This window comes from Hippopotamus amphibius, chromosome 1 (assembly GCF_030028045.1).
Source record: "Hippopotamus amphibius kiboko isolate mHipAmp2 chromosome 1, mHipAmp2.hap2, whole genome shotgun sequence".
In the NCBI taxonomy this organism is placed as follows: domain Eukaryota; kingdom Metazoa; phylum Chordata; class Mammalia; order Artiodactyla; family Hippopotamidae; genus Hippopotamus; species Hippopotamus amphibius.
The window spans coordinates 167,383,382-167,402,661 of NC_080186.1; the positions used below are offsets into that span (position 1 = coordinate 167,383,382).

A 19,280-nucleotide genomic window follows, 5' to 3' on the forward strand; every position below is an offset into this window, starting at 1 on the left:
TGCACATGGTGTCGAGAATAATTATATCGTAAGGTTCAGTGTCACTTACCTCTGGGATTCCGGGTCACAAGCCATTGAAGGACAACAGAGTGAGCTCAGCTTGCCTCTGCATTTGTCCTATAGGATGTTTTAGGGATTTTTACATTCGTATGTACTTAAGCCATATTTTACAGTATTTCCTTTGAGCTGGGACATGCTTAATCCTTTGGGGTTTTGTGGCTGTGCTTGTTGGCTTGAATCCAGGTGTACAATGAAGTTTCTGGATTTCATCGGAAATAACCCAGGGGTTCCTAGTTATAATACCCCCTGGGTGAGCCATCCCAGGCCGGCATTCAGAGGCCAGTCTGGTGTGCAGTCGGTGGGCAGTGTCTGGGCCGCTCCAGGGGCGGAGCATGTGCTCTGCAGTGTGAGGAGGGCTTTACCATCTATAGCCGGCAAGTGGTGCCCAGCATCGTACAATGTTGGTGAGCGCGTGGTTGCACAACAACTCCACATGGTTTGGCCCAGGTCCCTCGGATCCTCAGACCAGCCTGAAAAAGGGAAGCCACCCAGGATTCCCAGATCCTCTGTCCAGGCCTTCACATCCTGCCCCCACCTCATAAGAACCAAGGGCACAAGGAGAGGGCTTAAGCCTGGTCCCCTTCATTTCCTCCAGAACAAATCGGCGGGGAGGGGAAGGAATCCACCTGCCCAGAGTAACTCATGAGAGCCTGTGCTCGCCTAGGTGTCTGCAGGAGACCTTTAATACATGCGTGGCAGGCCCACGGTGCTGGGAGGGCCCTTCTGCCTCCTGTGCTCCCAGAATTCTGAGACAGAGCTCTTAAAGGGGGTGAACCCTTTCCTCTCGCCCAGTGCCGAACCCAGGAGCAAGGCCCAGGCCCACGGACCCCCGTGTGCTGCCGGGCTTACAGCAGAGACTGGGTGCTGCGTGTTGCTACCAGGTGGGGAGCACATGGTGCCGCCGGCTCTGGGGAGCTCTGTTTGCGCCTCCCCACCCACCACCTCCCACCCCTCAGCCCAGGGATGGCTAAGGAGTCTGCTTGGGACCCAGGGGAGTCTAAACAGCAAAACCAACTGAGATCCAGAGGGAGGCCGCCTGAGACCCACTTCCTACGTACTAGAGCCGGAGGCAGCACGCTGGGACCTCTGTATTTTGTGGTGGGATTCCCACCTCGTTCCATGGCTCCCTGTGCTCAGTTCCACGATGGCCGGGCTGGGCCTCGCTCCAGGAGCCCGCCTGGTCCCCGGGCTGGGCGGACCCCCAAGCGCTTGGGGGTGGCATTTGGGTGCATTAAGTAGCTTCCTCATGGGAGCATCATACTAAGGTAGACCCAGTGTTGCCTCCCAAGGACGTGAGTCCCTTGCCCGCTGACCGGGCAACAAGACACGAGGTTTTCAGCGTATTCCAGCGGTGAGGCTTGCTGTGTTGACTGAGAGGGAAAACCCACCTGTGTGGGAAAGTGTTGTCAAAAGTACAATGGTGTGAAGGACACAACCACAGTAGGAGCATTTACTGAATACCTACTGGGCACAACCTCTTTTACAGATGAGGAAACTAGGGCTCAGAGAGAGTAAGTGATTTGCCCAGGACCCGCAGCCCTACAATTAGTAACTGCAAAACAGATCTTGACACCAAAATCCAGACTCTTGATGTCTTTTCCACCCTCCTCTCCGCTCCGGGACATTGCATTGTTGCTGTTGGAGAATCGAGATGTGGTCAGTCGGCAGGTCAGTGTTGATCTGCTGTGCGGGGCACGCTGTGAGGGACCGGGGACAGGAACCCTGCCTCTTTTATCCCTGCCCCTGGTGCTGAGCTCAAGGCTGGTCAGAAGCAGCTGGCCTAGCGAGCGTCCGACGAAGGACCCACGGCGTGGATATCAGGGCAGCCCCTGCCCTCGGCAGGACTGAAGCTGCTGACCTGCACGGCTTGGTCGTCCAGCTCCAGGCGGGCTCAGCAGACACCCGATGCTGCTCGGCTTCCCAGGGGGTTGCCCGGGAGGGCTGGGCTGCCGTGGGAGGACCACAGAGGTGGTAGGCACCGGCAGCTTCCCGGCAGGGGGACCGGGAAGCTGAGAAGCTACCGTCTGTGCTCAGGACAGAAGGAACGCTACCTTGCTGAGGCGTCTGGTGAGGAAGGTGTGAGAGAACAGTAACAGGTTCGTCTGTGGGATCTGTTCCTTTTTGTCATTCGTCGCAAGCATGAGTCAAAATCATGAGAGATGTCTCCGAGCAGCTTGGGTAGAATTCTGTGTGGTCGCCCGGCTATGCTGTGGGTGGTAGGGTTTTGTCCCCTCTTGGCCTGGTAGACGGCCTGTGGCTTACTGAGCTGAAGCAGTGCCAAGGACACACAAGGAGCGATGTTCCGTGCAGGTTCCTCCTGACAGCTTCTCCTCAGTCAGAGGGAGGACAGGAAAGGGAGGATGAGGAAGTGTGGAGAGGAGGCCTGGCCGGCTCCCTGCCTCTCTGAGGTCTCAGAAGACTCCAGGTGAATGGGAAGCGTGCTGGGAAGGTGATGTGTGGCCAGTGGACCCAAGAGACAGAGATACACTCATGTGAAGAGCCTGTTCCGCCCGGGGCACAGTGCAGCCGACATCTGGCAACACCTCTGTCGTAGGGTCAAGGCATGAACTCTAAGCCAGAGAGACCTGGGTTCAAGTCCTAGTGCTGGTACTTTCTTGACATGCAGTCTTAAGTGAGTAAACTCACCTGTAGAATGGAAATAACAATAGTACCTCCTGCCTTATAGGCCTGATGAGATAGGATATGTGTCAAATGCTTGGGAAATGCCTGAACAGTTATAATTCAAAGTCCGAGATGGGAGAGTTAGGGGGGAGATTTTGTTTTGTCTCAAGCCATATTCATCTATAGTTGGTGCACACAGATGGCCTGAGCTGGTGGCCCCTCAGAGGGGCCATCCAAACCATTACACAGATAGGAAAATCAAGCTCCAAAGGAAGTTGCCAAGCCAGGAATAAAATACAGACTTCTCCCTGGAACTGCCCCACTCCCTGGTGACAGGGGCAGGACCCCATATACAGGCTGAGCCACCATCTTCTGGGGCTTCTCCATCCAGGACTCTGCCTTGACCTGGTTTGCTAAAGCAATTTCTAGGCAACTATTTCCATTCTCAAATTATTAGTATACCTTCCCCATAGACCAGTCCTCCCAGAGATGAGGCCCAAACACTGACATGATTTATAACTTTATGCAAACCTCCCACACTGCTTCCACAGGAAGGAGCAAAAACTTCAGACATAAATGATTAATCCATTAAATTACAAACACCCTCGACCTCCCCACAGTTCAAGTAACAATTCATTCCCAAAACACAATAGTAATCTCCCCAATCTGTTTATTACTCCAGCTTCGTACTTTTGTGAATGTGCTTCTTACTTAAGACATATTTATGCTGCCTGTCACTTTGGAAATGATCAATGTTTCCCCCCAAAAATGTGCCTTTTTTGTTATGTATTCAAATGTTTTCACGGGAAAGTATTGCAAACCTAAAAGGAAACAAATGTTTACCCAGGATACGTTACTTTTGAATGATTTTTAGTGTGTGAATTAACACAAAGGAAGAGGAGAGATCAGGGCCAAAGGAAAACAGTTGGGCCTTTGCCTTGTTGCTGGCGGAAAGCTGTATCTCCACCCAATCCCTACCCTGGGGAGGCAGCACTTTCTCAGTCTCCCACAAAGAAAATGCAGGACGTTTTCTAACAGGACCCTGGCCAAGCAGGGGCCAAGGGTACCAAGGTCTTCGATGCCTCCCTGCCCAGGGTTCCCCTTAGGCCCCCCCTGTCCTGGCAAGAGGCTGCATCCGGGGCTCTGGCTGCAGTGCTCGCTCAGAGCCCAGGGCCTGTTCCACACCAGCTGCAGTCTCAGTGACGCGTCATCACACGCGAGGAGAACAGCTGGGTCCTGGAGGCAGTGGCCGAGTCCCCACCCAAATGATGGGATGATATTCCCCCCTCTAACATCCTAGTGCCAGTTTTCAACTTAGCAAAGGTCAGGTCAGGGCAAAATGGACTTTTCAGTGGAGCTCCTTGGTACTCTGGGGTTTGCCTTCCTTGTCACACGCCCCCTCATGCAGGACATGGAGCTGGGGAGATCCAGGAGGCCACTGGCCCCGATCTAGCCCAGGAGTCTGGACCTGTCTGCACGCCCCCACCACCCCTGTTGCTGACTGGGCCGTGCTACTTTGGCCTCCTCCACGCCAATCCCTCAGGAAGCATAGGAGGGGAGGCCCAGGCCACTGGTTCACAGAGGGACAGCAGCAGCTTCCATCCCTGGGAGTCCACGGTGCCCTCTCGCAGACGCACACATGCACGCACACTGGGGCCCGGGCCCTGCCCCAGCCCTCCCCCGTGCTCCTGCCCCGTGAACGTCTCTCTCCTTGCCATGCCTGCCCTGCAGTGATTGTTCCCTTGACTTAGAATCCTCCCTCCCACCCTTCCTCCCCTGTCCCCCCTGCCTTGCTGCCAACACCAGCTTGTCCTTCAGTGTCATCATCATTCATTCAACGAGCATTCACTGAGTTTCTCTCCATGCCACTCACAGGCTGAGCGCTGAAAACAGCAGTGGACAGACCAAAATCCCCGTCCTCGTGGAGCAATTCAAAGGGTAGAAAATACTAAGAAGGAAAATTTTAAAACAGGAGTAGGTAAAGAGTCCCATAAAAGGTGGAAACTTTAGGTAGGATGGCAAGTGATGGCCTTACTGAAAAGATGACATTTATGTCCACTTGGTGGGAAAGTCAAAGATGCCTCCAAAGGATCTTGGTCTGAGCACCAGGAGAAGTGGAGGCCATTCACTAAGAGGAGAAGATTGTGGAGAAGCAGGCTTGGGGAAGGAAGATCAGGAGCTCACGGGGACATGATAAAGGTACGATGTCATGCAGCGCATGGGGTATCTAAGTCTGGAGTTGAAGGGAGAGGTTTTGACCAGAGATATAAATTTCTTATGCCTCACAGAGTGGCTGGTATTTAAAGTCAATGGACCAGGGCAGAGGCTGAAGGAGTACAGATAGAGAATGTCCAACTGCCAAGCACAAAAGCACTAAGAACCTGGGAGATGAGAAAAAGCAGCAAGAAAGGCAGAGAAGAGGCCACAGAGACAGGAAAACTAGGAATGTGGTGTCTGGGGCCAAGGAGGGAGAGTGATCAGCTAAGTCAAGTGCCACAGGCAGGTCAGGGAAGGTGAGGAAAGCAAACTGGCCATTGGGTCGGGGTCAGTGTAAGGGCGGGGTTGGGGGGGTAAGGGTGTCACTGTGGCCTTGAGCAGAGCCAATTCCAAGTGTGGAGGAGAAAGGTCTGCCTGGAGCTGGCTCTGGGGAAATGGGGAAGAGATGCGAGAGCCGCCAAGTATGGACAACTCTCCAGGGTGTTTCCAAAAAGGAAAATGGGGCAGAGTTGGGGAGACAAACTGGGGTAAAGAGGTTTGAGAGCTTTTTTCCAGGATGGAATTATTAAAAGCATCTTATGGACTGTTAGGAAAGATCCAGTAGAAAGGGGGAAGGTGATGCAGGAGGGAGAGAGGAGTGCTGGAGCAACATCCTGGATGGGGTGTGAGGGGATGGAATCTAGGAATGAGGCTCACAGGACGAGAAACTCAAAACTGGGTGCTTTTCTGGAGAAGGAAAGGAGAAAGGCCTGATGGTGGCAACACCTGCCCCACCTCCCAGCCCATGGGGCAGGGGACGGGGAAAGAGGGAGCCACGTCTACTTAAAAGGCTGCAGGAAGAGTGTCACCAGGTTTCCATGTGAGTGAGAAGGTGAAGGAACACTCACAGAAGAGTGAGGATAGAGGACATTTTGCTGATGGCAGAAATGAGTTCTAGAAGGTACAACAGAAGGTTCTGGGGAAGAGGGATGCCAGAGGCCTAGGCTCTTGTGAAGACTGACAGGATCCCGAATGAAGGGCGTAAGGGAAAGGGTCCTGATGGTCCTCAGCTGGAGACGAGGAGACCAGGGACAGGGGCCACTGGGAGGTGGAGCATGCGGGGCTCTGGGGCCTGTCTATAGCGCTGCTGATGGATGGATGGATAGATGGACGGGTGGCCAGATGGATGGACGGACATCCAAGGAGGAGTGGCCGTAGCCCCCAGGATGACTTCGGCTCCTGGAGACCTCCAGGCCAGCTGAGGGTGCCTCTCTCTCGGCATACGTGAGCCGTCTGCTAACCCCTGCCACTGGAGGCCCAGGTGTCTTTGCCCAGCGGATGGCCCTGTGTTTCTAAGCGAATGGATGATTCCACACCCTCGACTTTCAGTCAGGTTTCGTTTTGTTCTAGAACAGTGCCACCTATTTCAGTTCATTCAGTCTGCGAGAGCTACCTAGTCAGGGCTGACCCAGGGTCTCACCTGGAACCCGACAGGTGGAAGGAGCACATCCCCCAGCCCCAGCCCAGCCCTCCGGAGCCAGACCAGCATTGCTTCAGCAAGCCTTTCCCTCCCCCGCCCCACCCAGGGGACGCAGACGCACACTCAAGTTCGACAGCTTCGTGGGTCTACAGGTTCCCACCAAAGGTCAGGGCGGAGGCAAAGGCCAGTCTTCAAGGCTGGTGCTGACCACTGGGCACCTCACTGAGGAGACGCGTCCACAAACCACCAGTTCACCGGACAAACCCACGATCAATAAAGGGCGAGGCACCGCAGGCGTAAGGAACGTCGTTATTTCCTTGTGAGGTGGAGAGAGCGGATCTGAGTGCTGTGTTCTGATAAGTCTTCCCAGACCCCTGGCCCCACTCCCCAGAGCTCGCTTCTGGTAATGCTCACGAGGCCGGCGACTGCTCCAGTCTTACTCACTGCTCTGTGTGTCATCCCTGACGCTTGGTTGGGGGTTGATGAATGTTGGCTGCACAATATTGAGTTAACAGAACTTTACCGTGAATGGGGTGCCGAGCTCGGAGATGGGAATCCCCTCAGCCCTAACCACACACCGCCCCCCACCCCAGCCTCTCCCCTCCCCCCATTTGCTGTTGTAATACTTGAAATACTTTGTAATATCTGGTATGGAAAAATGACAATCATCACTCTTGTTTTTCAAAATTTCTTCCGCTGTTCTTGCGCATTCTTCTCGCTAAATTTGAGAATTGTTTTATCAAGACCTCGTCAATTGATTTTTAACTGGAATGAGATTAAATGTTAGGCATCATTTGGAGTATCTTGTTTCTTAACACCAGTAAGTCTTCCTACCCAAGATCATCTCTCTCTCATTGCTCAAGTCTTTTTTCATGTCTTCAGTGAGAGGTGATAGTTTCCTTCATTTGGGTCCACTGTGTCTTCTGTCTGGCCGCTGCTGGCACATAAGTAAGCTGTGACTGCTGTCTGTCTGGGTGCTGGCCCCTGTATGGCACTCACTTACTAACCTTACACTTTTGGTTCATTATTTGGAGCATATCCAGGTAAAGTACCATCCTTCTCCATCTCTTTAACGTTTGTCCCTCCCATTTCTCGCCTTCTATTGACAATAACATCCAGCAAAATATTGAGAGTCTGATATTGCCTCCTTTCCTCTTTGCTTTTTGTTTTTTCCCGACTTAATGTTTCACCATTCTGAAAAGAATGGTGCTGTTCCTTCTTTTAATAGAGATATTCTTCATTGTAGGAAGAAAGTATTATTCTGTTCCTATTTTATTGAGGATTTTTTCCCCCAAGAAATGGATTTTGAATTTTTTTCAGAGGCCCTTTAAGTGTCTAGCAGGAGAATCAAATGTTTTTTCTTTTTTGACTGCCTTTGACTTGGATATGATTAATTATAGACTTCCTAGTAGTCATTGAAACATATTATACTTGGTCACAGTATGTTCTTTTACTAATATGCTAGGCTTGATTTGCTAATATTTTTTGTGTGTGTATTTTGAGGAGGGGGGGTTGTTTTTAATTTAATTTTTATTTTATATTGGAGTATAGTTGATTTACAATGTTGTGTTAGTTTCAGGTGTTCAGCTAGCTAAGTGATTCAGTTATATATATATATATATATATATATATATATATATATATATATCCATTCTTTTTCAGATTCTTTGCCCATATAGGTTATTACAGAATATTGAGTAGAGTTCCCTGTGCTATGGAGAAGGTCCCTGTTGGTTATCTATTTTATATATAGTAATGTGTGTATGTTAATCCCAAACTCCTAATTTATCCCTCCCCACCACGTCTCACCCCCAGCAACCACAACCTCGAAGTCTGTGAGTCTGTTTTGCAAATAAGTTCATTTGTATCACTTTTTTTAGATTTCACATATCTAAGTATCATATGATATTTGTCTTTTTCTGTCTGACTTACTTCACTTACTATGGTAATCTCTAGGTCCATCTGTTTTTTTTTAATTTTTATTTTATATTGGAGTATAGTTGATTAACAGTGTTGTGTTACTTACAGATGTACAGCAAAGTGATTCAGTTATATATATATATATACATATATCATTTTTCAAATTCTATTTCCATTTAGGTCATTACAGAATACTGAGCAGAGTTCCCTGTGCTATACAGCAGGTCCTTGTTGGTTATCTATTTTACTTATAGCAATGTGTACATGTCATTCACAAACTCCCAGTTAATCCCTCCCCGCAACCTTTCCCTTTTGGTAACCATAAGTTTTTTTTTTCTATGTCTGTGAGTCTGTTTCTGTGTTGTAAATACATTCATTTGTGTTCATTTTTTTAGATTCTGCATAAAAGCAATATCATATGATATTAATACTTGTCTCTGTCTAACTTACTTCACTTAGTATGACAATCTCCAGGTCCATTCATTTTGCTGCACATGGCATTATTTCGTTCTTTTTAATGGCAGAGTAAAATTCCATTGTGTATATGTACCACATCTTCTGTATCCATTCATCTGTGCATGGACATTTAGGTTGCTTCCATGTCTTGACTATTGTAAACAGTGTTGCAATGAACATTGGGGTGCATGTATCTTTTTGAATCAAGGTTTTCTCTGAATATACACCCAGGAGTGCAATTGCTTTATTTTTAGTTTCTTAAGGAGCCTCCATACTGTTCTCCAAAGTAGCTGTACAATTACATTACCACCAACAGTGTAGGAGGGTTCCCTTTTCTCCACACCCTCTCCAGCATTTATTATTTGTAGACTTTTTGATGATGGCCATTCTGACTGGTGTGAGGTGATATCTCATTGTAGTTTTGATTTGCATTTCTCTAATAATTAGGGGTGCTGAATATTTTTTCATGTGCCTCTTGGCCATCTGTATGTCTTCTTTGGAGAAAAGTCTATTTAGGCCTTCTGCCCATTTCTTAATTGGGTTCAAAGAGGAAAGAAATAGTAATTTATCTATTTTGATATTGCTTGTTTTGATATTGAGCTGAACAAGCTGTTTGTAAATTTTGGAGATTAAAGTTTCCTTTTAAGTGATTCGTTTCATTGAGATTTTCATATTCATTACCTATAATTGAACATATTATTTCCATGTTTTTTAATCTCCTCTGTGTTCTTTATTTTTTCACTAACCAAACTTGCCAGAAATTTGGCTAATTCATTTTCACAAACAGCCAGGTCTTAGATTTATCAGTTTCACTCTTTTTTGGCTAATTGATTCATTCCTTTCTGCTTCTATCTCTATTGATTCTTCCCTCACCTTCTTTAGGTTTACTCTGTAGTTGCTTGGCAGGCTTGTATAAATAAATGATGATCTAGCAGGAGCCCAGGGTTATTCACTCCCAGGTCCTGGCCTCCCACATTCTAGAACCTGGGCTGCTCTACCTCCTTCTCCAACTCCCCACTAGTCCAGTGCTCCTAGGCCCCTGGCTCCATCGCTGTGCTCTTGAATCATAGCCTCTTGAGTAAAACTCTACTATCTCTTCAACTTGAAACCCATTCCTCCCTTTACTAAATCCAGGGCTTAGGGAGGTTTCCTAGATAAATTACTATTTCTTTCCTTTTGAACCAAGGGGAGTCAGAGAAGGGAGATCCACTTCTGTGTTCTAAGCAACCCTCCAGATATGCCTCAGCTAGAGCCCCATTTACTTCCTCCATCCCTAGTGGCCTGACCTGTGACAAGGACCTTCTCCCACCTCCTGGGACTCCCCTAGAACTGCAAACAAAGAGAAAACGAGGAAATGACTCAGATTTTATTGTTGTTTGGTCTCTGTGTCATTAGCCACGGGTGCCTCCGAGTTCGTGTTATGGAAACAGCTCTGGCCACTCCAAAGGTGGGTTTGTGCCCTTTGCCAGCTATCCATTTGGCTTTGTCCTCAGACGCCTACCTTGACCCATAGGTCAACCAGAGGAAAGACTTGAAACGTAGGCTAAGTTGATCAGATTATTACCAGCCTCCTGAGGGGTTTTGACAGGAGCTGCAGCACCCATCTCTCACAATGAGGTGATAGAATTTTTCTTTTGTCCTCAGCCCACCCAAGCACAGATCACTAAAAATCTTCAGGTTTCAGGATCAGCATCATCCCTTCCTTCTAAATATGCATCAATTTGTTCTACCTCTAGTGCTAAGAAAAATCTCTCTCCTAACATAGTGGGTCACTTTCTTTTATTGGACAATAGGAGTGTCCAGATAACTATAGAAAAAATATATAGCTGCCCACTTCAGGGAAAATCCATCTCCTGCCTTTCCAAAAGGCGTGTGATGTGGCTTTTGTTGTTGTTGTTTACTTTAATATACAGGTGCCTTTATATAAGCTCTCACAAACCCTTTTTGGAAGTATATAGAGTAAAATGCATGAATAAGTAAAAGCCCCCAATTCCAGGGAAAATGACAATTATTTTATTTCCTGGGCCCAGAGCTAGGGATAGGAGGGAAGAGCCTGCAGGCAGTCCTCACTCCTTCCTGTCCCACAGACAGTCCTTATAGGAAAGGCCAGAGGGTGGAGGGTACTGATGCCTTGCCCACCCCTGCTCATCTGATGAGTGGGCCTGATCACATCCTCAGCCCTGAACTTGAGTGCCAGGGCTCATGGCTGAATCAAGAGCCAAGGAGGGCACACTTGCCTTTCACTCATGTTCCGGGGATGAGAAGTAGAAAAATAAAAATGACCCACTGGAAAATCAATGGGCTTCCCTAGAGCAGTGATGTAATTAGTAGCCCTGCCAGTCAGTGCCCATAAGTGCTTTGTGAAGCACTTCCTGCAAGAAATTAAGCCCCTGTCCAATGGCTTTCCGATAAGAGAAATAATATGTCTGAATTTTATTCATTCAGAAATAAATTTCAGCGGTTGTTGCTCTTTATGTGTAGCAGCGGAACAGCCTTAAATGTTTGGATGTCTTTCTGATCATATTTAGAATAATGATGAACGCCATGAATTACAGGGTGCAAAGCCTGACAAGTTTATTGCCTGCAATCCATTTTATCGCCCTTTCTTTTAGGACTTGAGTTGCTGGAGGATGATTGCAAGCTGGTTACAAAGAGAACTCCAGAGTTGCCTCTTGGTTCAACCCTCTGGGCAGGGTCTCAGAGTTGGACCACAGGCCCGAGGCAGGTAAAGGTCTTTTCTCATCAGCACTAACTCTCACCCACAGTGCCACCTGTCATCCGCGTCTATCCGGAGACCCAGGCACAGGAGCCTGGGGTGGCAGCCAGCCTGAGATGTCACGCAGAGGGCATTCCTATGCCCAGAATCACCTGGCTTAAAAATGGCATGGATGTCTCAACCCAGATGTCGAAACAGCTTTCCCTTTTAGGTAAGAGCCCCCCTTAATGGCTCTGTGCCATTATTCCCATCAAGTTCAAGCTGACTGTCTCCCCACGGATGGAAATGAGAAGAGTGATTTATTTCTAAGTCAGATATTTGGGGAGTAAACAAATGTCTCACCCAATTCCCCTGCTCTCTGGGCTCACACAGATCTGAGCACAGTGATGAGACACTGTTAGTCAGGTGCCGGGTCACCTGTGGTTCATTTCTGCTGTTCCAGCCCTTCCTGGGCATTTATCGCGGTACAGGCTGCCCTCAGCCCCCCTGAGGGGTGCTTTTAACCTCAACGCTCTCAATAGAAGGGAGAAGGGAGGGTGGGTGTGGAGGTCCCAGCTGAGCAGACCTCCCTGAGCTCTGTGCTTTCTACAGCCAATGGGAGCGAACTCCACATCAGCAGTGTTCGGTATGAAGACACAGGAGCCTACACTTGCATTGCCAAAAATGAAGTGGGCGTGGATGAAGACATTTCCTCCCTTTTCATCGAAGACTCGGCTAGAAAGACCCGTGAGTCCACGCTTGCCTTTGAGCTCCTCACTGAGCTGGTTGGGGGAGGTTGGGTGTCAAGGGCCACAGGCACCAACCACGAGCCCCTGGAGACAGGGGTAGACCTCACATCTTTCCGTGCTCCAAGCTGGGAACAGAGGGTGGCCAGAGGTGAGCAGACCTACGCTATAAAGCTAGACGACTCTGGAAACACAGACAGGGAAACTCTCTGGACAGCAGCCAGAGCTCAGGACCACACGGAAGCTGGCACATCCTATCCCCAGTTCCGCCTCCTGCTTGCTCTGTCCCTCATCCACAAAATCGCTCATGCTAAGCACCCAGCAACGGCTGCCGCCCTCCCGTCGCCCAGGAAGTGGCCTGCACGCTCTCGCACGCACGCCTTTGCCCCAGGGATTGTTGCCCACCTGGGACGCTAAGCAGGCTCTCCTTCGTAGCCACTGCTGCCCAGGAGGGTCTGCAGGGGTGAGTGCATGGACATGGGTGTTAGACGCGGCCTCCGTCCCTTGATCGAGGGCTCTGAGTGGAGTCTTTATCATCAAGGGGGGAAATCAGAAGTATTGCAGATGGCCTTCCTGAGGAGAGTCCTAGCAGAAAATCAGCATGCTCCTGGAAGTAGTCCAGGAAGTCGGGGAGAGATGTTGCTTGCTCTTTATCATCCACGGAGGAGGAGAATCCCATGAACTTCTGCGATCCTGGAACCTGATTCATTAGGAACCAAAAGGGTCCTGAGCCCTAGAAGCATTTGTCCACACACAGCATCCCCCACAGTATTGTTGGGGTGATGAGTGGCACAGATTCTGTACATGATGGACTAGATACAAGGACGTTCATGAACTCAGTTACTACAAGGAAGGTTCTGACGTTGCTTTCTTCTTTTTTTTCCTTCCCTCAATCACGTTCCTGCTTTCATCCTTCTCTGATGCTGCAGTTGCAAACATTCTATGGCGAGAAGAAGGTACCAAGCTTATGTGTTCTGTGTCATGCCTGCGATCGTGTGTGTTCGTGCTTCCATAACAGGCCATCTTTCCATGAGCCACCAGCAGCTTTTCCAGACACCAAGCAGTCCCCACAAGTGGGGTCTGTGGGCCATATCAGACGGGAGAGGGGAAGTCCATGTCAAGGTGGCACACTTGAAGCAGATTTAAGCCAACTAGTGCCTTTAATGGACATTAGACAATTAGAATTTTAAAAACAAAAGTTTCCATTTAAAGCTATTTAGAAACATCCACTGAAGTAGACTTCCTGGCTGGGGTCCTGGTCAGAGCTGGGACTTAAACTTCTTTCCAGCCACTGATATTGGTTGGAGTTTAGTGTGTACTTTGAGGACATGCTGGAGAATAAAGCTACCGTGATTTCTGTAAATGTATATTTATATGTATACTTCTTAGTGAATGGGTTTCAAATGTGTATCTATCCAACAACCTTTAGATGTTAGGTTGGGCCAGACAAAACTGCCATTTTGGGGGAATTTCTTGGCGACCCAGTGGTTAGGACTCCGCGTTTCTACTGCTGGGGATCCAGGTTCAATCCCTGGTGAGGGAACTAAGATCCCACAAGCCATGCGACCAAAAAAAAAAAATTGCCATTTTTGTATATCAAAAATGGTCTAATAACATGATTCAAAAAGCAGTGGGCACATGTGGGCACTGGGTTAAAGAGCCTGAGTCACTGCGTGAGATGCATGTGCATTCGTGGACCCCAACCCGATTTTAACCCCTCCACCAGAGACTCCAAATCACCCGAGTTAACTTACTGTCTAGCTCAGTGGGCAGAGGGAGAATATGAGAAGCAGCAGAAAGTACCACGAGATTTAGGAGTTAAGCACTAAATCTCCTTTAAAAACTGGCATATTTCCCTTTATTTTTTCCTTAAGAAATTCACACGCTATTACCTACAGTCTAGCACGTGCACGCATACACGATCTCAGAGTAATTTCCTGAATGTCAGGCACTGATGCACACACAGTAAGTCTGGGAGCAAAACAAAGGCAGAGCCCGGAAAATGAGGGATTGCTGCCGATAGGCTTTAGGAATCCTCAGAAGAACGAGTAGTAACAGCAGTCACTAATCAAGGATCATGGTCCCTTGACGCCACCAGAGCCTCGCTCCCAGGCCACAGTGCAGACAGAGAACTTTGGCTCTGTCTTTAAAAGGTGTTTTCTAAGGGGCGTTTACAAGTTTCAAAAGTGGAGACCTGCAGAGAATGCAGGAGGCCCTGGAAAGTGTTAAATGCAGCTTGGAAGCCCAAAGGCCAGCTTAAGATCCACAGCTGCCTCAGGGCTTAGGGCTGGCTGGTGCTGCACTAATTAATATTGGACATCCGAGCAGCGAACAAACTCCATCACACCTGGACAGCTAGCTGCTCACACCCTCCCTGTCAAACTCAAGGGCTAGAGATAGGGAAAGATAGAAGCAAAAGCAAAGAGGTCGGCAGGGTGCCCTCAGCCCTGAGCAGTGTGGTGATGGGCACACAGAAGCAGACAAAGCTCCCGTGAGCCCCCTTGATCAAGCTACCCACAGGCAGAACCTTCCAGGGGCTGGTCTGTGAGGCCGGCTCTCCTGTGAAGTCGGTTATTTGTGGAGCAAGGCCTTGTGCCTCACGTTGTGCCTGCTGACTGTGACAAGGCCCGGTGCGTAGCCTGCACTGTAGCCACAGCTGCAAACCCCACGTGGGCTCTGCTAAGCTTTCAGTCTCATGTTGGTTCCTCTGGCTACTAATTTTCCAAGAACCTCAGGAGGCGGTTGCAGAATCTGTAGTTTTGCAGGGACTTTGACCCCCTCTGGCCCCTAGGTTTGAGTGGGAGAAGCTTGCCAGATGAGAGTGTACAGAAGAGAAAGTCCTACTGGAGACAAGATAGATTGGGGTCAGAGCAAATGTGTGCTCCCTACCCCACTCCAAACACTGGGCTGCTGTGTGGGAGGCACTGGCCAGCTTTGTCTGGCTGTCAGAACAGGCTGCCCAGCACCCCAGGATTCCCACTGGGACCTATGCAGAGTGCTCGCAGGCATTCCCAGCCTCTGAGAGGCTGGGGTCCAGCTGTTTTTAGTGGCAGGAGCCCTCCTGCCTGGAGCCCCTCTCAGCACAGAACCAGAGGTGAGTGAAGCTGTGTCATGCAGTCAGGGCCCTCTGTCTACACTGGGAGCCACAGGCACTGGTGAAAATGGCCTGCAGAGCCACCGAAAGCAGGTGGACATTGATTCCTGTTTGCCTGATTTATTGTTTTCTAACTCACTAAAAACTTACCCAGATAGTCGATTAAGTCAGTACACTGGTTTTCTGAGCACGCTAGGAAAGAGAGAATTTTCCACACAGGTAACTCCCTTAGAAGTCATAGTAATCTTTCCAGTGTTTTACCTTCAAAAGAAATGGAGGGAGGAAGAGGAGGGGAGAAAGAGGGAGAACTCTAGACCATACCCATCCTTGTGCCATATTGATCTTCTTTGGAGAGCAGAGTGAGAGGACAGAGCCCAGGGTGGGAGCTTGGGGTCTAACCCCGGCTCTGGCACAAAGGCACGTGGCCTCAATCAAGCCCCTCCCTATCTTGGACCTCAGTTTCTTTGTCTTTAAAATAAGTAGGCTGAACGAGTTGGTCCCCAAGGCCCCTTCTCTGCTGGTCTAAGGAGATTTCCCCGTAGAGAGCCACAGGCCTGGGCTGGGGTGGGCGTGCAGGCAGCTGGCCTGACCAGGCTATGGGCTCTGTCGCTTGGCATGGGGCTGCCACAGGGAAACTGGTAGGGCAGAGGTTGGAGCAAATTGCTTTGAAGGAAGGGTTCACTGGCACAGACAGGCCAGATTTGGACAAAGGAATACCAGCCACAGAATTCTTAGGCCTCCACATACCAGGTGGCAGTACTGTACATAAATGTGTTTAAAAAATAAATAAAAGCCTTTGCTTTTTTGGCATCACCTGATCCATTCTGATTTGACTAGTTGACAAGGACCAAGGGAGACTTTTCTTTCAGAATAGGAAAGGTCAAGTGTATGTCAAAGCCAGGACTGTCATTTATTTGGAAACTTGTGTTGGCAGCCAGCCCTGGATGGCCTGGGGCAGGCGTGCACATCTGGGAGGACAGCCTGGGGACTGCAGAGCCCTCGGTGTATGTATTGATTCACAGCCCTTGGGCACTTGCTCCCCACACACTGCCTGTTCATCTTGCCTCACCCCACCTAGACCAGGCCTTGCATTCTGTGCCTGTATCATATGCAGCCAAACTGCAGGTTTCATCAGCTGCTAGGAAGGGCATGACCATGCCTGTGCTTGCTCCTCCCAGGCCTCAGTGTGGGAAACATGTTCTACATCTTCTCCGACGATGGCATCATCATGCTGCACCCCGCAGACTGTGAGATCCAGAGGCTCCTCAAACCCACGGAGAAGATCTTCATGAGCTACGTAAGTGTCTGCACCTGGGGCACGTCCACGTCACACACATCGTGAGAGCCAGCCTTTCACCATGAGTGCCACTTGATTTCCTAAATTCTATTTGCTACATGTGGTGTGGTTCCACATGTGTTCATATGAGGCTGAGAGTTTAAACTCTCATTCCTTCCTCCAGCGGCTACTTCCATGCACTGAGCCTGCAGGGAGGCCCAGGGCAGACAGATGGGTTCCTGGCCTCTGCAAGTTCACAGTCAAATGATGGAGACAGCAGTGTGAACAGACAGCTGCCAAACGGGTGCTGCTAGAAGGATGTGTAAGGAGCGCTGGAACATTGAGGAGAGAGGCCTCTCCAGATCTTGGGGGGCAAAGTCAGAGAAGGCTCCTGGGGCAGGTGATGCCTGGGCTCAGTTGTGAAGAACAGGCAGGAATTGGTGATGGATTTCAAGAGGAAACGTCATAAACTTGGAGCAGAGGCATAAAACATCAGGTCACCACGTTCAGGGAATTGCAAATATTCTATATGCCTGGAGGGACGAATGAATGTGGGAAGGGCCTAAGATTTAGGACGACAGTAGCTAAGGGTCAGAGCTGAGGAGTGCTAACGGGAAGCACTGAAGGACTTCAGGTGAAGGATGGCCAGGATCAGGGTGCTTTGGAACATGTGCATCACGGAGGGTAATGATCAGAAGGGCTGCACTAGAAGCATGGATGTGGGTGAAGAGGCTGTTGTAATTATCCAGGTGACAGTGGTGACCTGGGTTAAGCCAGTGGCAGTGGGAATGGGAAGCACTGAGTAGGTTTTAGAGCTTGGAGGCCCTCAGTGGTCCCCAGGGAACAGGGGAGAGAGCATGAAACATGTGAACAGCCCAAGCATCAGAGCTGCTGTGAATAAGAGGCCAGGTAGAAAGTGGCAACGTGACATGCGGTGGGCAGAGGCAGAAGAGACGATTGCAGGTAGCAGGTTCAGAAAAACCCTTCCAGCCCTTACGACCCAGCTGTCAGGAGGCACCCCCAGGGCTGTACCTCCCTGCCCCCACACACCCCACAGTCTGTCTCTTCCGCTGGTGTCCCACTTGGCCTTGTGTTGGTGGTTCCTTGCTCAAGGTCTGACTACTTCTACTAATTCCTAGCTACCTGAGGGTAGAAGTATGGCATTAATCCAAGAGTCATCTAAAAACCCCCACATGCCCTCTCCTTGAGGATATACAATGTATAAACTGAGGCACAGTGATGGGCTTGGAGTGCATGGAGCATGTGGGCTTGGCCCAGACAAGTTCCTAAAACAAGTTTGTTGCATTGCTGAGCTAGTTGTTGGTGTATTTCAGAGTGTTGCATGTCTCACGTTTGCAGCTTGGAAACAGCTGTTTTCCAGGCTATTTCATTTGAATTAATCATAGTTTAAAGTGTTACCTCTGATAAGTTTTCCCTCCAAAGTGATAGCCATGAAACCATCTCGAAAGAGTGGTCATAGTTAATTTCTAGGAGTTAGGTTTGAATAATTGCAACCCATCACATTGGCACTAATTTCTCATGTATTTGCAATAACCTAACCAGCTTGCAGGGGAAATCTCTCAGATCCTAACTAGGGCTCAATTTTCCAAAGAAACTAGAACAAGACGCAGTAAGGGAGGTCCTGTAGGCGTTTCAGGCAACACAAGACCTCCGTGAGCTATGGAACAGTCCCAAATAACATTTTTCTCATCTAGAAAATGCCTAGAACCTCACAGGAGGGTTACAATGAACTGACCCTCTTTCTCAAGTGTTGGGTGAGGAGGAGGTTGGTGCATCTCATCTCCAGCTTCTCTGCTGGATGAGATGTCCACTTTGCCCAGCAGGAAGTGGCAGGATTAATAGGTAAGGGCACAGGCTTTAGAACAGGATCTGCACAGGTGACTTCAGATCCCAGTTCTATCACTCAGCAGGTTAAGTGGCTTTAGAAAAGTTACTTAACCCCTCTAAGCCTCTGTTTTCTCGTAGGCAAATTGGGATTATTGGGAGGATTAAATGTGATGACAGAGAGTGGCAAGTATAAAAGGAGAAAGACCTGTTTCAAAGCTATTGCAGCCATTTAGGAAAGAAATGGAGCTGGAGATGGAACGTAGAAGAACTCCAAAATTTAGGAGACAATCTCTGCTGTCCTCCATGCCTAACTCACAGTGAGTTGTGTGGGAGAAGGAAGAATCAAAGATGGTGTTCCTGCTTTGGGCTTGGCTGAGCAGATGCTGATGAGGACCCAGAGGCAGGAGCAGGGGTGGATGTGAGGACCAGTTCAGGTGTGGATGGCTGAGTATGAGGTGACTGTAGGAGAACATGTGGGAAGTAAGGAAGGTGGTTCTGAGCTAAAGCCACAGATCTGGGAGCCATCAGCATGTGAGTACTGACTAAAGCCAGCATGGGAGACAAGATTGCCAAGGGTGCATGTGAGTGATCGGAGTCGGGCACCTAGCACAGAACCGTGGGGGTATCAGCAGCTACGCGGCAGACGCGCCAAGAGGCACCACAAAGGCTGAGACAGCGTTGGACAAGTCATGTGGGAAAACATGAAAATGTGTGTCCTGGAAGATGAGAAAAGAAGATCCCCTTTTCTCTTTTACTCATTCAACAAATATATTTTAGGCACCAATTTTGTGTCAGGCACTTTACTAGGTGCTAAGAGTATAGCAGTGAGCCCAAGAAGGAGCCTGCCCAAGGAGCCTAAGACCTAGTGAAAAAAGAAAGGGTAAACA

General features: G+C 49.2%; 1 protein-coding gene across 1 annotated transcript in view; it reads left to right on the forward strand.

Annotated features, from left to right (window-relative positions):
* Positions 1 to 19,280, forward strand: part of FSTL4 (follistatin like 4) — a 394,347-nt gene that overhangs the window by 354,516 nt on the left and 20,551 nt on the right. The window contains exons 8-11 of the mRNA XM_057735151.1: positions 11,500 to 11,661; positions 12,042 to 12,176; positions 13,105 to 13,131; positions 16,448 to 16,566. Coding sequence (XP_057591134.1) covers positions 11,500 to 11,661; positions 12,042 to 12,176; positions 13,105 to 13,131; positions 16,448 to 16,566 — 443 coding nt within the window. The remainder of the gene's footprint in view (positions 1 to 11,499; positions 11,662 to 12,041; positions 12,177 to 13,104; positions 13,132 to 16,447; positions 16,567 to 19,280) is intronic.